Here is a 14,696-nt window from a genome sequence, read left to right as displayed (position 1 = left end):
TCTCCATGTTTCACATTGGGAGACATTTTAATTCTTGGCATTTGTGCAGTATTTTGCAGTATAAAATAATGTTTACGTGTATTATCTCATCTGCTTTTCATCATAACCCTGTGAGATGTTCGGGTGGGTCATACCATCCCCATTTGACCAAAGAGGAAATAGGCTCATGACCAGGGCTTTGCAAACTTTAATGTTTATACCAATTACCTGGGGCCATTGGGAAGTTGCAGATTCATATTCAGTAGGTCTGGGGTGAGGATCCAGGTTATGCATTTTAAACAAGCTGTCAGGTGATACTGATGCTGTTGGTCCAGGAACCACACTCAGGGGTTAAGTGCCTTGTTCAAGGTCACACAGGTAGTAAAAGTTATGATTAGAACCAGGTGTTCTGACTTCCTGACTTACACTAAGTTAACACCCTGTTGATGTGACAACCCACTATTTTTTCAAATTAAGAGTTACTTTATTTCATGCTGTTTGAATTGTATGCACGGAGCAAAAAGCCAGACTGTAAACTCTTCTTGGTTCCTCTGTCCTACCTAAACAAACAAAATCTATATAAATTATCAAAACATCCACCAAAAATAGAGATTTCCAAGTGAGAAGGCTGCCAATGAAACCTTTCCAAAAGCTTTAAAAAACCCAATTTCCCCTTGATTTTTTAAGTATTAAGCAATTATAGCTGTAAATGACCAGACAGAACCCTGCTTTCTGTTAGCTGGTAAGGGGGAGAGAAAGGAGAGAGTAGGTCTAAAAGGGTGGTTTAGCAGCCACCCTTAGTGAGCCTGAATGTAATCTGAGCCTAGGTTACCTGGGTATCCTTAAGCTTCTATGAGAAAGGAAAATGAAGCATGAAGGACCTCTCAACAATCACTAAGTGAGTGAGGCTTAGACAGGGCTTTTTTCCTCTCCAGCAAGCAGGACATCTGCTCCCTGTTAGGGCACAGCCACGAGGATTGAAAGAGAACTCCCAGCACTGAGCACTTTACAGTCATCACCTTAGTTACTCCCCAGGAGGTTATAGGATATGACATTATCTATCTATCTATCCATCCATCTATCATCTATCTATATAGATCTTTGTCCATGATTCCTGACTTATGGCTTCTTGTCATAATGTTGGGGCACTTAGGGCCTCAGAAGAAGGTCTCAGGAGGCAGAATCTTTCTCTCTCTCTGACCTGCCCTCCTTTCACCTGCCTAAGGCAGGACTCTAATCTGATTGTGGGTCATAAGACCTTTGCTCCATAGAGGGCTCTGCCCCAAACCTTGGAGGAAGGATGCCTCACAGAGAAGCCATGAAGAATCTGAAGTGACAGGCCTTGCTGGGTTTAGGCCATGCCCTTTTTGTCCAATCACATTTCTACATGGTTGTCAATCATGCCTATCCAACGAAGTCTCCATGAAAGGCCCTAGAGGACAGGATTCAGGAGCTTCCAGAGAGGTTAACATGTGGAGGTTGATAGAAACGTGAACAAAAACTCATTCACATGCCAGAAGGATGGTGCATCCCAGCTCCACAAGGATGGAAGCTCCTGTACTCCAGACTCTTCCAGACCTCACCCTATGTATCTCTTCATCTGGTTGTTTATTTGTATCTTTAAAATATCCTTTTAATAAATCAGTAAATGCATTTCCCTGAATTCTAAGGGATCCTTTTTTTTTTTTTTTTTTTTTGAGACAAAGTCTTACTCTTTTACCCAGGCTGGATGCAGTGGTATGATCATGGCTCACGGCTGGGCTCAAGTGATCCTCCTGACTCAGCCTCCTGAGCGGCTTGGGACTACAGGTGTGCACCACCACACCTGGCTAATTTTTAAATTTTCTGTGGAGACAGGGGTCTCGCTATGTTGACCAGGCTGGTCTCTAACTCCTGGCCTCAAGCAATCCTCCCACCTTGGCCTCTCAAAGTGCTAGGATTGCAGGTGTGAGCCACCACACCAGGCCCACTCCAGCAAATTAACTGAACTCTAAGAGGAGGTTGTGGAAGTTGAAACTTAAAGCCAGTCAGTCAGCTGTTCCAGAGGCCTGGACATGGAACTGATGGGAAGGAAGAAGCCCTCTTTTGGGACTGCACCCTCGCCCTGTGGTGTCTGAGGCTATCTCTAGGTAGTGTTGGAATTAAACTGAATTGGTGGGCACCCAGCTGGTGTTGGTTACAGAATTGCTTGCTTGTTTGGTGGTGGGGAGAAACGACGGTTAACAAAGGTTTGGGACTAATAGTAATTTTCCCTGCTGATACAGCTGCAGCCACTGCACGGCCCTAGGAACTAGATCCCCCACAGGCTTTGAGAAATAACCCCAAGTCAAGCAGAGCACATAGGAGGGCAGTGGAGAAAGAGCTCTCTGTTTCTGTTTTCAAGAGAGCATACTGCATATTTCCCAGAGACAAAAGGGAGCATCGAACCTACACTATTATTCTGAAGTCTGCTAACAAAGCCTTCCATATGCAAGCACCAGAGTTCCATGCTTCACCAGGTTGGTCATTTCTGGAATGGGAGTTGAATTGCAAGATGTTGAATATGACCAGGAATCTGATTCATATGCTAATCAGTGAAAGCAGTAACAAATCCTCCAAATTGATGTACCATACAATTTACCATGGCTTTGGAATGTATTTTGGTACACAGTGTATTACAATGATTCTAAGATGAACATTTTAAAGTCTTTGCAGTCATTGATGGCATGTTGTAATTTAATGGCACATAAAACAATGGTGCATTTTTAATCAATGACAGATTTGATGAAATATGGTTCATGTAAATTTTAATGTAACTGACATTAAAATTGGTTCAACAATTATTTTGAACCAAATAAAGTATGCATGAATACCTGATAACTGTTGCCATTACACTCAGAACACCCAAGCTAAGAGGGTGTTGAAAATACCTCTTTCTCTCTCTCTGCTATATCTCAGCAGTTTGCAAACTTGGCTGCATACTGGAATAACCTGGGGAGTTGAAAAAAATACTGATGCCAGAGCTCTGTCCCAGAATTTCTGATTTAGTAGTGCTGCAGTGCAACCTGGGCAGTGGGATATTTACGTTCCCCAGGTGATTTGGATGCACTTTAAAGTTAGAGAAGCATTACCTGTTTCTTTGGAAATCATCACTTTGCAACTGCTCTGGCCAGATACCTGGGAATCATATCAGAATCCCCCTTCTCCACATAGCTCTTGAGTTCCTCCCTTCCTTTTTATTTCCTCTGTTGTCCATTGGTTTAAGCCCCATATTTCTGCTCCAGATCTCTCCCTCTGTCTTGCCTCCTTATCTCTCTCCTGCCTTCTGGGGTCTTAATTTTTCAATCTGTAATCACTCTGCGGCCAGATGCATTTCTCAGTTCTTAACCTAATTAGGCCCAATTTAGGCTCCCTTGGCTAAAACCAACCTCCTTTGAAGGGTGCACAAACGTCTTCCTGGCATGGCCACTGCCCGCTTCCCAACCCTGTCCGCTGCTCTTCTCCACAAACATCCAGTGTTCCCCGGGGAAATGAATGGCTCTAGTTCCCACAACCACCCCTCTGTTTTGTCCCTTTATGTCTCAGTACCTAGTGTTCCCTCTGCCTCCGTCTCTCCTCACTCGGCAGATCATCCTTAACTTTTCAGGGAAGGCTTTCTTGTGGCCCTTCTCTCAACTGTCTCTGTTCTAGTATGAAGATCTTCTCCATCTTCTCACCTCCTTGGCAGTAGCACACCTATCCATGACATCACTGAGCAGGGCCACCCATAGCTCTAATGATGCTGTGCACTCCTTGGACGGCGCATTCCTGGCACTCAAAACAGGACCTGGTTCTGTGTTTTGCTTTATGTAAGTAAGTGACTGCTTTTATGACTGCAGGGTGTACAAAATATGTGCTCAGAAAATAACTTTGTTTAAAATACTCCAAGAAAGGGGGGCCAGATAAAACAAGACTGGCAACATTGAAGATGGGTGCTGGAGACACAGAGATTCATTATGCTATTAGTTCTATATTTGCTTTAAATTTTTCATAATAAAACATAAAAGAAAAGAAAATGCCTTTATTTGAAAGGCTAATTTGAATAATAAGATAAATGGGATTCTGTTTCCCTCTGAATCTGAGAGGTGACTTCAGTCTTTTTTGGGCTTTGAAGGGAGACTTTAGCACAGTCAATCTGACTGTGGGAATTTTTATATAACAAGAGCCCCTGACAAATGGGTGAAGTCTGCACACTCAGTCCTACCTTCTTTATTTCCTTTTTTGTCATGTTTCTTCAACCATTCAATATTTTTTCTGATGGCTTCCAAATAGGCTTCTGTTTTTCCTAGAAGAGGTAAGAGAACTATATCAAACACTCAGAAAATATCACTACATCTCATTTTGAAGACCACACTTATGTTGAAAACCACAAATATTAGACTAATGTAGCACTTGCAAGGTTATTTCCCTAACTAGGCAACATCACATATTTGTATGTGTATATATGTGTTTGTGTGTTGAGGGGTTTTGGTCAAGGAGAGCAGGTGGGGATGAGGTTCCAGGAGGAAGAATCAAGTTGGTAAATGTCAAGGGGCATGATTCCACATGCAAATAAATCCACCTTAATGTCCTGGCAGAGAAGAGCTTTGATTCAGTTTATGAGATAGATGGGTCCCTAGATTAGTTCATTTCTGTTTAGGGATGTTTCTTCCAAACTGAGGCGCATAATCAGGCCAAGGACTTGAATGAGAGTGGCAGATACTTAAAGATTCCATCACTTCAGTTAAAAGTCCCAATGTGTGGCTTTGTGTAAGCAGCTCTAAGTCTTCTGCCCAATTTGGGCAGGGGGAGGATAAAAACTTACACAAAGAGGTGACCAATGCCTTACTTCAAGGTTTGGATGGCAAACCTTAGAACTGGTTCTAATAAAACTCTCCAGGATGTAAACACTGTTTGATGGGCCTCAAGTGTGGCTTGAGAACACCAGGCATCACTCATGCACTTACTCCATGATGCCCTTTACCTGTACTGATGTCTGCAAGTGGATATTACTGTCCACTGAGAGATGAGGAATCCAGGGCTCAGAGAGGTGAAGTGAGTGGGCTAGGTCTACGTAGGACATAACAGCTGGCATTTGGACTCTGGTCTGCTTAGTTTCTGCTACCTGCATTATCTAAAGGATGAGACCTCACCTTCAGACATGGACAGTAGGTTCTGTATCAAAGAAATCAGCCATTCTCTTAACAAGGCAAGGCCCTAAAAAAGAGGCTTTCAAAGTCCAGGGCCTCTGAAGAAGCAGTAGCTGCAGAGCTCAGTGTGGTGACCATTCTTTTCAGAGCCCCATCTGAACCCTGTTACCTCTACTCTACTGCACAGCCCTCGTGGTTGAGCTACCTGTACTGTGTGCTCGTCATGTGCCAGGGACTGCTTTATGCTCCAAAATGCTTTATCTCATTTATTCTTCACAACAACTCTTTGAGGCAGTCCTATTATCATCACCATTTTACAGATGAAGAAACTGAAGCACACAGAGAGAAAGTCATATGCTGAAGATCACATGGCTAGTAAGTAGCAGAGCCGGGTTTGAACCTGGGTACCTCCAACTACTGTCCAGGTACAATAACACTGCCCTAAGAGTTGCCCATGTTCCAGTTCCCCCACTGCATTTACCTAAGTGACTTTCTGAGCATCTTTCTTCCTAATCTTGAAGCCCACTCTTGCCTTACCACTGAAGATCTGTGCCAACTGGTCCCCAAAGAAGCACAGAGACTCCTATGCAAAAAGGGCTGAATGAACGAACACCCAAAGAGAGCCACAATTTTTAGTCCTTCTTTACTTCAATAGTTGGTATAGAAACTGCCTTGATTTCAGCAGTCTGGGAGGTTGAGGTGGGAGGATTGTTTGAGGCCAGGAGTTCAAGACCAGTCTGCACAACACTGTGAGACCCTATTTCTAGTAATACATAAATACAAAAATAATAATTTTAAAAATGCAATGTTTTCTATTTCAAATTAATTCAGTTACATAAGGCATTTTGAACAAAGAAAGAAATTTTAGTGCAGACCATTTCTAAACAATGCAACTTCATTATTTTGAAGTGTTTAAATCAAACTAGTGATCCCCATAGGGCTCGCTATAATGAATAATGGTTTATCATTCACACATTAGGTAGGGCTTCTGAAACTTTCGATTATGTCTAAAAATAGTCTTGTTCTTTAAATAATTTTTTTTTTTTTTTTTTTTTTGAGACAGAGTTTCGCTCAGGCTGGAGTGCAATGGCGCGATCTCGGCTCACCGCAACCTCCGCCTCCTGGGTTCAGGCAATTCTCCTGCCTCAGCCTCCTGAGTAGCTGGGATTACAGGCAGGCGCCACCGTGCCCAGCTAATATTTTGTATTTTTAGTAGAGACGGGGTTTCACCATGTTGACCAGGATGGTCTCGATCTCTTAACCTCGTGATCCACCCGCCTTGGCCTCCCAAAGTGCTGGGATTACAGGCGTGAGCCACCGCGCCCGCCGTTCTTTAAATAATTTTAAGCATTTTTTTCTACTGTCTCCTCTGATATCGTATCAAGATGTTAGAGCCTATTTGGGATAACAAAAACCACAGCTTAGTCTGTTTAAACACTGCATTAAAAATTCCAAAGTTAGGAGAGTAAAAATAAAAAGGAGTTTTTGCCATAGTGGGGCACACGTTGCCCACTCTCATGCCTCCCTCTTCATAGACAGCTATTAGAGCAACTCTCAGCTGATGGTGGATGAAATGGGTAGATCAATGCGTTAGCTTCCTTGTTCCTCAGGAGTGTTCCACTGTTTCCCAGAAGTCTTTAATAGGATTGAGCTCTAGTTGCCGATGCTGAAGCTTGCTCATTAACACACCTCGTATTGGCTTCTTTCTCTTCCTGTTCATGTCCCCACCTTGCAGTGGTGCTTCCTGGGGTCACTTCCGAATTAAGCTTCTTCACCTCAAATCCTTTTCTTAGTGCATGCCGTGGAGGGAACTCAATATAAGAGAGTTTGAAATAGAGGCCTTGATCGGGATCTGTGGCTTGCAACTGTGATCCCAGCACTTTCAGAGGCTGAGATGGGCGGATCACTTGAGCCCAAGAGTTTGAGACCAGTCTGGGCAACATGGAAAAACCCCATGTCTACCAAAAAGAAAAAAAGAAAAAGAAAATCAGCCAGGCATAGTGGTGTGTACCTGTAGTCCCAGCTATCAGGAGGCTGAGCGGGGAGGACTGCTTGAGCCCAGGAGGTGGAGGTTGCAGTGAGCCAAGATTGTACCACTGCACTCCAGCTTGGGCAACCAGCTTTGAGTCAGCCAGATCCTGACTCAAAAGAAAAATAAATTAAAGGTCTCAGCATTATTGTATTAGGCTGCTTTTTGTTTAGGAACCAATTACCTATAAAAATGGTGTGGAATTTTAAAAAGTATGTAATGTATGAAAAGCTATTTTATTCACTCTATTGACATTATCAACTCACAACAGAGAATGAGTTTACTCTCAAGAAAATTGGGCTGCAATTCATTGAGAGACTAGTATCTCATGGGTCATAACATATATGATTATGATAGTCTCCCTAATTTATAACAGACTACCCCATCATTCTCATCCTCTTTTATGCTTTATTTTTGTCAATCAGAAGGTGACTACTTATCATCTTCTATTGTAGCATATACTTTATTAAGTATATTGTCTTGTTATTTGCTGATGTACCTTCATGCCTAGAACAAGGACTGACAGATAGTAAGCACTACAGAAATATTTGTCAATGAGTAAATGGATGAAAGCTTTCTATACAGAAGCCAAATTGCAATTAGAAGATTGCCCAGTGAGCATGGAATCCAAACTAGGAAACTGCATCTTAAAAAAAACATATAAATGGCATAGATTTATCTCTGCCTTTTTTTTTAGTGAAAATGAATCATTTATTTGAAAGACCTGAACTTTAATGGATTCCAAACCTAATGAAAGGTATATCAGAAACAATTTGAAGCACAAATGTGATAGATATAGTATATCCACATGTCATTTATCTTCATAGAACTCTCTGAATTAAATATTGTTGTTCCCATTTTATTCATGAAGAAACTAAGGCTCAGAGAGGTTAAATGACATGCCCAAGGGGACATAGCTAAGTAAGAGTCTGATATGGTTGGGTTGTGTTCCCACTCAACTCTCATCTTGAATTGTCATTCCTGTACTCCTCATGTGTCATGGGAGGGACCCAGTGGGAGATAATGGAATCATGGGGGCAGTTACCCTGATGCTGCTGTTCTTGTGATAGTGACTGAGTTCTCATGAGATCTGATGGTTTATATAAGGGGCTTTTCCCCATTTGCTCAGCACTTCTCCTTTCTACCATTGTGTGAAGAAGGATGTGTTTGTTTCTCCTTCCCCCATGATCATAAGTTTCCTGAGGCCTCCTCAGTCCTGTGGAACTGAGTCAATTAAACCTTTTTCCTTTATAAATTACCCAATCTCAGGTATGTTATTTATTAGCAGCATGGGAAGGGACTAATACAGAGTCAGAGCCTGGTTTTGAACCAAAATGAATATGGAGCCTTTAATGTCTGGGGCTGGGTCAAATTCACCTTTTAGACTAGAGAAATTGAGTGCCTGCTGTTATTAAACTGGCTGACAAGGCAGTGGTTTTCAAACTTTGATGAACATTAAAGTCACTTAGAGAAAAATTTTAAAGTCCCAATGTCCAGATTGCTCCTCAGACCAATTAAATGAGAATATTTGGGACTAGGGACCAAACATTTGTACTTTTTTTTTAGACAGAGTTTTACTCTGTCACCCAGGTTGGAGTGCAATGGCACGATCTTGGCTCTCTGCAACCTCCACCTCCCGGGTTCAAGCAATTCTGCCTCAGCCTCCCAAGTAGCTGAGATTACTGGTGCCCGCCACTATGCCTAGCTAATTTTTTGTATTTTTAGTAGAGAAGGGGTTTCACCATGTTGGCCAGGCTGGTCTCAAACTCCTGAACTCAGGTGATCCACCTGCCTTGGTCTCCCAAAGTGCTGGGATTATAGGCATGAGCCACTGCACCTGGTCATGTTTGTACTTTTTAATGATCCTGAGGTGGTTTCAATGTGCAGCAAAGTTTGGAAACCATTGCCAGCAGTATTAAGACCTCCATAGCTTTACAAGAGCATTGGCAACAATGGGAATAACATCAGGTGCTCTTCTGCTCTTGGGGCAAAGCAGCTGGCTCATATTGACTTTTCTCTTTGTAAGAGCTGTAAAGCAAATCTTTCATTTACACAGTGTGCACTGAAAGCCGTATGAGAGTCAACTTCGGAAAGCTGGACTATTTTTTTTCCCTCAATTTATTTCAGCTTCCTTTGGAAAAAAATAGCTCATGACTGAGGTAATAGAGCACAGTCTTAAAACATATGCTGAAGCAGACGGGAAAAGGGCCAGAGTCAAGATGCAGCCTTGCTTTTCTGGCTGTTCTGGTTTTTAACACTGAGAAAAATATCTTTTCTAAACACTAATTTGTCCTTACTCTATTATGCTGTCCTGACTCTCTCTCTCTGGGGGAAGTATACAAAGCAATAGGGGTAGCCTAATGCATACTGGATATACTAAAGACATTAGGTCTTGTGAAAGAGTTTTTATAAAAATTAGGTTTGATATAATACTTAAAATTATGTCAAGATTGCATGATTACACTTTTGAACTGGATGAAGCAAAGCAACTGATACTGATGTCATGGATGCTAACATAGACCACAGAGCTGTTAGATTCAAGATTCTGCATAATGATGACATTTTACATGCCCATGAGATGCAGCATGGAAGACTGGAGGAACACTAGATGCAGAGTCAGAAAACATGGGTTCAAGGCCAGCTCTACACTCTGGCCATGAGATCTTGAGCAAGTCAATCATTTTCTAGGCCTTGTTTTACTGATTTGTGAATCAAGGGTTGAATTCTAAAGAGGAGATTCATGATTTATATATATAGAAAGAAATTCCCCTTTGCTGTCCTTGAAAAATCCATGTTGATATGTAGCTCTCCCAAGCCTACTTGGGACTTCCTGACCCACTTGCTGACTCTCAGGGGAGAATACTGAACTCATTATTTTTGGAAATTTCTAACAGAATCCCTGGAGACTTGAAGGGAGGCATGAATCTCTTCTTTTATGTTGCTTAAAAAATAAGTATATCCACACAAATTAGGCAATTTATAATCAATTTATCAATTAAATAGGCTAACTTTTCTGGCTCCCATAAAAAAAGAGATGAAGATGATAGGATATTTAAGTGAGAGTTATCTTAGAGATCACCTTTTCCAGCCTAACTTTTTATCCAGCCATAAAGTTGACAAATGATAGTGCTGGAATGAGTTTATGGGTGTTATAATGCTTATCTCATCCCTTGGATGATTAAAAAAAAGATTTTCAGTGACTCACAGAACAGATGTGAATAAGTAAACATCCAACTGGCAAAAAGAGCCACAATTAGATAATAAAGTTTGAAAGTAGTTTTTTTTTGGTTTTCAGAGAGCAATTTACTTGAAAAGTTAAGCAACTTTATAGATTTCACTGAAATTAGAATAAATTATAATATATTAGAATATCCATAAATTTAGAAATAATTACTGAATCAGTTAAACAACCAGACCAACATTTAAAACTATTATTCTTAACATGGGCCCCTGTGGAAACCATAATTTAAATAGTTTAAACTATTTTCAAAGGTAAATGTATCATTTTTCATCATTAGTAATGAAGTTGGATGTTTTTAAAATTAAGCTTGAAATGAGATGCATATAAACATCCTTTGTAAACTGAAGCATGATATAAATGTCGAGTATTATTATCATTATTGCTATTATTATTATTACTTATATTCCTTACAGGACCCAGCTCATGCTAGGTATGGTTAATAAACAGTTGCTGTGGTTAGATAGAGCCATCAGCTCACACTCTGCAAGGCCAAAACAGACTCCCCACAGATATTCCAGCCAATGTGTTCTGCTTCTAATTATTTCCTTAAGTGGTTTTAGCTGGACCATTACTTCACCCCTTGTTCTACTCTGTAATGTTCTCCAACTTTCTGTCCCAGAGGGATCCTGTTCTGTACATGTCTGGCTCCTCAGTAAATGAGATATATGTGCATGTACGTGGCCTGTGTTGCACTTGATGGCATATGGGTTAGGGACTATTCTTGGGCCATTTCAAAGCTTGCTTGAGTCCTCAAAGACGAGAACCGGTTCTCATATTCCTTCTGTAGCTGCTTCCTAAGCACAGAGCCAGGCATGCCATTGGAATAAGTGTTTATTTCTTGCTGAATAACTGTCCCAGAAAACCCAGTCAACCCTGCCTCCACTCACATGGATGCTTTTCTACCTAGAGACAATGGGTGTTTTCTCACTGGGTTTTGTAACAGAGAAGCAAAATACTCCTTGAGAAAAGTGCAATAAAACAACTGTGAATACAAAGATATATGTCGGTATGTCCTTTTGGGGATTAATTTTTTTTTCCCTAGAAACTGTAGGTCCTTGGCTTAAATTTATTTGGTGTTTTCTAAACTGTACTAGAGTCAGTTGTCCTTATCCCAGAGTACTGGGGTCAGGGGTAACGTGAATAAATTACATCTGTGAACAATAGCAGAAGGACTCATTATAACCTAAAATTTCTGCCTTTTTTCTAATGTTTTAGAAGAGCCATTACAAAGAATAACACTAGGTCAGGTGTGGTGGCTTACACTTGTAATCCAGCACTTTGGTAAGCTGGATGGATTGGGTGGATCACCTGAGGTTGGGAGTTCATGACCAGCGTGGCCAACATCGTGAAACCCCATCTCTACTAAAAATACAAAAATTAGCTGGGTGTGGTAGCACACATCTGTAATCCCAGTTACTCAGGAAGCTGAGGCACGAGAATCACTTGAACCTGGATGACAGGGGTTGCAGCAAACCAAAATTGTGCCACTGTACCCCAGCCTGTGCAACAGAGCGAGAGTCTGTTGTGGAAAAAAAAAGAATAACACTAAATCAATAGAGGTTTAGTCTACTCTTTTCCTCTCTCCCCATTACTATCTGATGAAAATCCTAATGAAGAAGGAAATTCACCTGCATCATTAGTCTCCAAACACTCACATCCTAAATAGGCAATAGTGGACTACTAAGAATCTCCTTTGTATTCATTTTTACATGATGTTTTCAGTACCCATTCCTACAGCCCTGTGCAGAGTGATAGAAGGTTTTGTTTAAAGCACTGAGCATGTTACCCTAGCAAGTCAAAGGACACAGCCTGTAGCTCACTGGGTTCTAGGGAAATATGATTGCTATACATGGGTGACTTCCAGAGGGGCTGATTGTGGCATGCTGGATTTCTGTTGAGGTGAGCTGTAGTGCTCTATGCTGCCCAATTCCTGGTTCTCTGTCTTAGGTCATAGGCCACTCTTTTCCTGGTTAGCTTTTTTTTTTTCTTTTTTGAGATGGACTCTTGCTCTGTCACCAGGCTGGAGTGCAGTGGTGCAATCTCGGCTCACCGCAACCTCCACCTCCCTGGTTCAAGCAATTCTCCTGCCTCAGCCTCCCAGGTAGCTGGGACTACAGGCTCACACCGCCATGCCTAGCTAATTTGTGTATTTTTAGTACAGACAGGTTTTCACCATGTTGGCCAGGATTGTCTTGATCTCTTGACCTCGGGATCTGCCCATCTCGGCCTCCCAAAGTGCTGGAATTACAGGTGTGCACCTCTGGTTAGTGATTTTTTAAAAGTTTACCATTTATCCTCCACTTCACATCTATGAGGTTAAAAAAAAAATCCAGAAATAAAAAGTCAAGGGAAGGATGTAGAGAAACTGGAACTCTGCACACGATTGGTAGACATTTAAAATGGTGCAGCTGCTGCAGAAAAACAGTATGGTGGTTCCTCAAAAAATTAAAAATAGAATTAGCATGTGATCCAGCAATTCTGCTTCTGGATATATACCCAAAAGAACTGAAAGAAGGAGCTCAGAGACATTTTTACACCCATATATATATCAGCATTATTCACAACAGCCAAAAGGTAGAAGCAACTCAAGGGTTTATAGACAAATAAACACATAAAATGTGGCATATACCTACAATGGAGTATTTATTCGGCCTTAAAAAAGGAAGAAAATTCTGACACTTGCTACAACATGGTGAATATTTAGGACACTATGCTAAGTTACATAAGCCAGTCGCAAAAGGAAAAATGCTATATGATTCCACTTATTTACGGTCCCTAGAGTAGTCAGATCCATAGAGACAGAAAATGGAATGGTTATTGTCATGGAGTGAGGAGAGCGGGAATGGAAAAGTGTTGTTTAATGGTTATAGAGTTTTGGTTTTGCAAGATGAAAAGAACTCTGGAGATGGATGATGGTGATGGTACCACAATACTGTAAATGTACTTTGGGCCTCAAAACTGCACAGTTAAAAATAGTTAAGATGGTAAATTTTATGTTACATATATTTTACCACAATTTCAAAAAAAAAAACTATTAATATTTTTTTTAAAAGAGTTTACCACCCATCCAGAATGACCTAGGGTTGAATAGAAGTCTGAGTCCCCAAACATGGCACACATATCACCAGTTCTGCCTACTCTTGCTCAGGACAAACATTATTAATTGATCATTCCAACTTTCTTTCTTCCTGAGTCCAGATGCAATATCATAAACTTTCTCAACCTGGGCCACTACCAAACCGTTGGAGCTGACACATCAGCTATGTCAATGTAGGAAAAGATTGTGATGGTCTATGGAATTCGTGCTAGAGAAAAGAATGGTACAGAAATATAAAAATGTACAAGATAAGAAAAATCAATACAAACTTGATATATTAAGGAAAAACTATCTTTTTCGGCCTTGTCTCAAAAATGTCCTAGTAGCTGAAATAGAAGCAGCATCTTTCGCCACTATCACCACTCATGCAAACCCATAAAGCCCAGGTTCGGGTGTCTGATTCTACAAGTCTTTTCTACAAAAAGAAACCAGAACTCCTTGAAGGAGAATTGATTTCAAGTCTTTGGAAAGGAAAATTCAGAGTGGATGTACAATATCCAATTGTTGCCAGAAAGCAAAGATGATGTACTCAAGGGACTAAGGAGAAATGTAGAGAGCCCCCACTGCCGAAGTACACCAACCGAAGCATAAAGTCATCATCATCACCAACGACAATAGCTGAAGTAACTTACACAAATGGAAAAAGCTGATATCAAGTGTTAGCAAAGGTAGTAGCAATACAAAAGGGAAATAGTTTGTAATTTTATTGGTATTATTGAGTTTCAAGGTATTAAATACATAGCTAGTTTGTTTCTCTTCTACTTCATACACAGACATTAAACATAGGTCTATAATCAAGTTTGAATAGGAACTTGCTTCTATTTGTGTGAGCAGGAGACATTGGGTGGAACCTTTAAGTGGGCCAAACAGTCTCTTCAAAATTGAGAGCTATGCCGTGAACAAGATTAGTCCTTGTGATCTCATATCACATCATAACAAGGAATAAGAAAAGTTCACCTATTCATTGCCACTGATGGTAATACGTAATCAATGAAAATCTCTTTTCGGAAAGCCCAGTGGTGTGTTTTAAGATGATAAATTAGGTAGGTTCCTCCACAACCTCCCCAAAGAGAGCACTGACTCACTCTCTCAGTTCCAAAAGAACAAACTCTGTAGATGAACCTACAAATGAGATATTAATCTCGATGTGTCACCCAGGTTGGAGTACAGCAGTGCAGCCCCACCTCCCGAGCTCAAGTGATA

At 40.9% G+C, this 14,696-nt stretch overlaps 1 protein-coding gene across 1 annotated transcript in view; it reads right to left on the bottom strand.

The window, feature by feature from the left end:
• The window catches only part of SCG3 (secretogranin III), a 39,831-nt gene that overhangs the window by 686 nt on the left and 24,449 nt on the right, over positions 1–14,696 (bottom strand). The window contains exon 11 of the mRNA XM_002753486.5: positions 4,202–4,282. Coding sequence (XP_002753532.3) covers positions 4,202–4,282 — 81 coding nt within the window. The remainder of the gene's footprint in view (positions 1–4,201; positions 4,283–14,696) is intronic.

This window comes from Callithrix jacchus, chromosome 8 (genome assembly GCF_049354715.1).
Source record: "Callithrix jacchus isolate 240 chromosome 8, calJac240_pri, whole genome shotgun sequence".
Lineage (NCBI taxonomy): Eukaryota > Metazoa > Chordata > Mammalia > Primates > Cebidae > Callithrix > Callithrix jacchus.
Note: the sequence above shows the minus strand (reverse complement) of the source record. Positions and strands in the feature narration are given on the sequence as shown.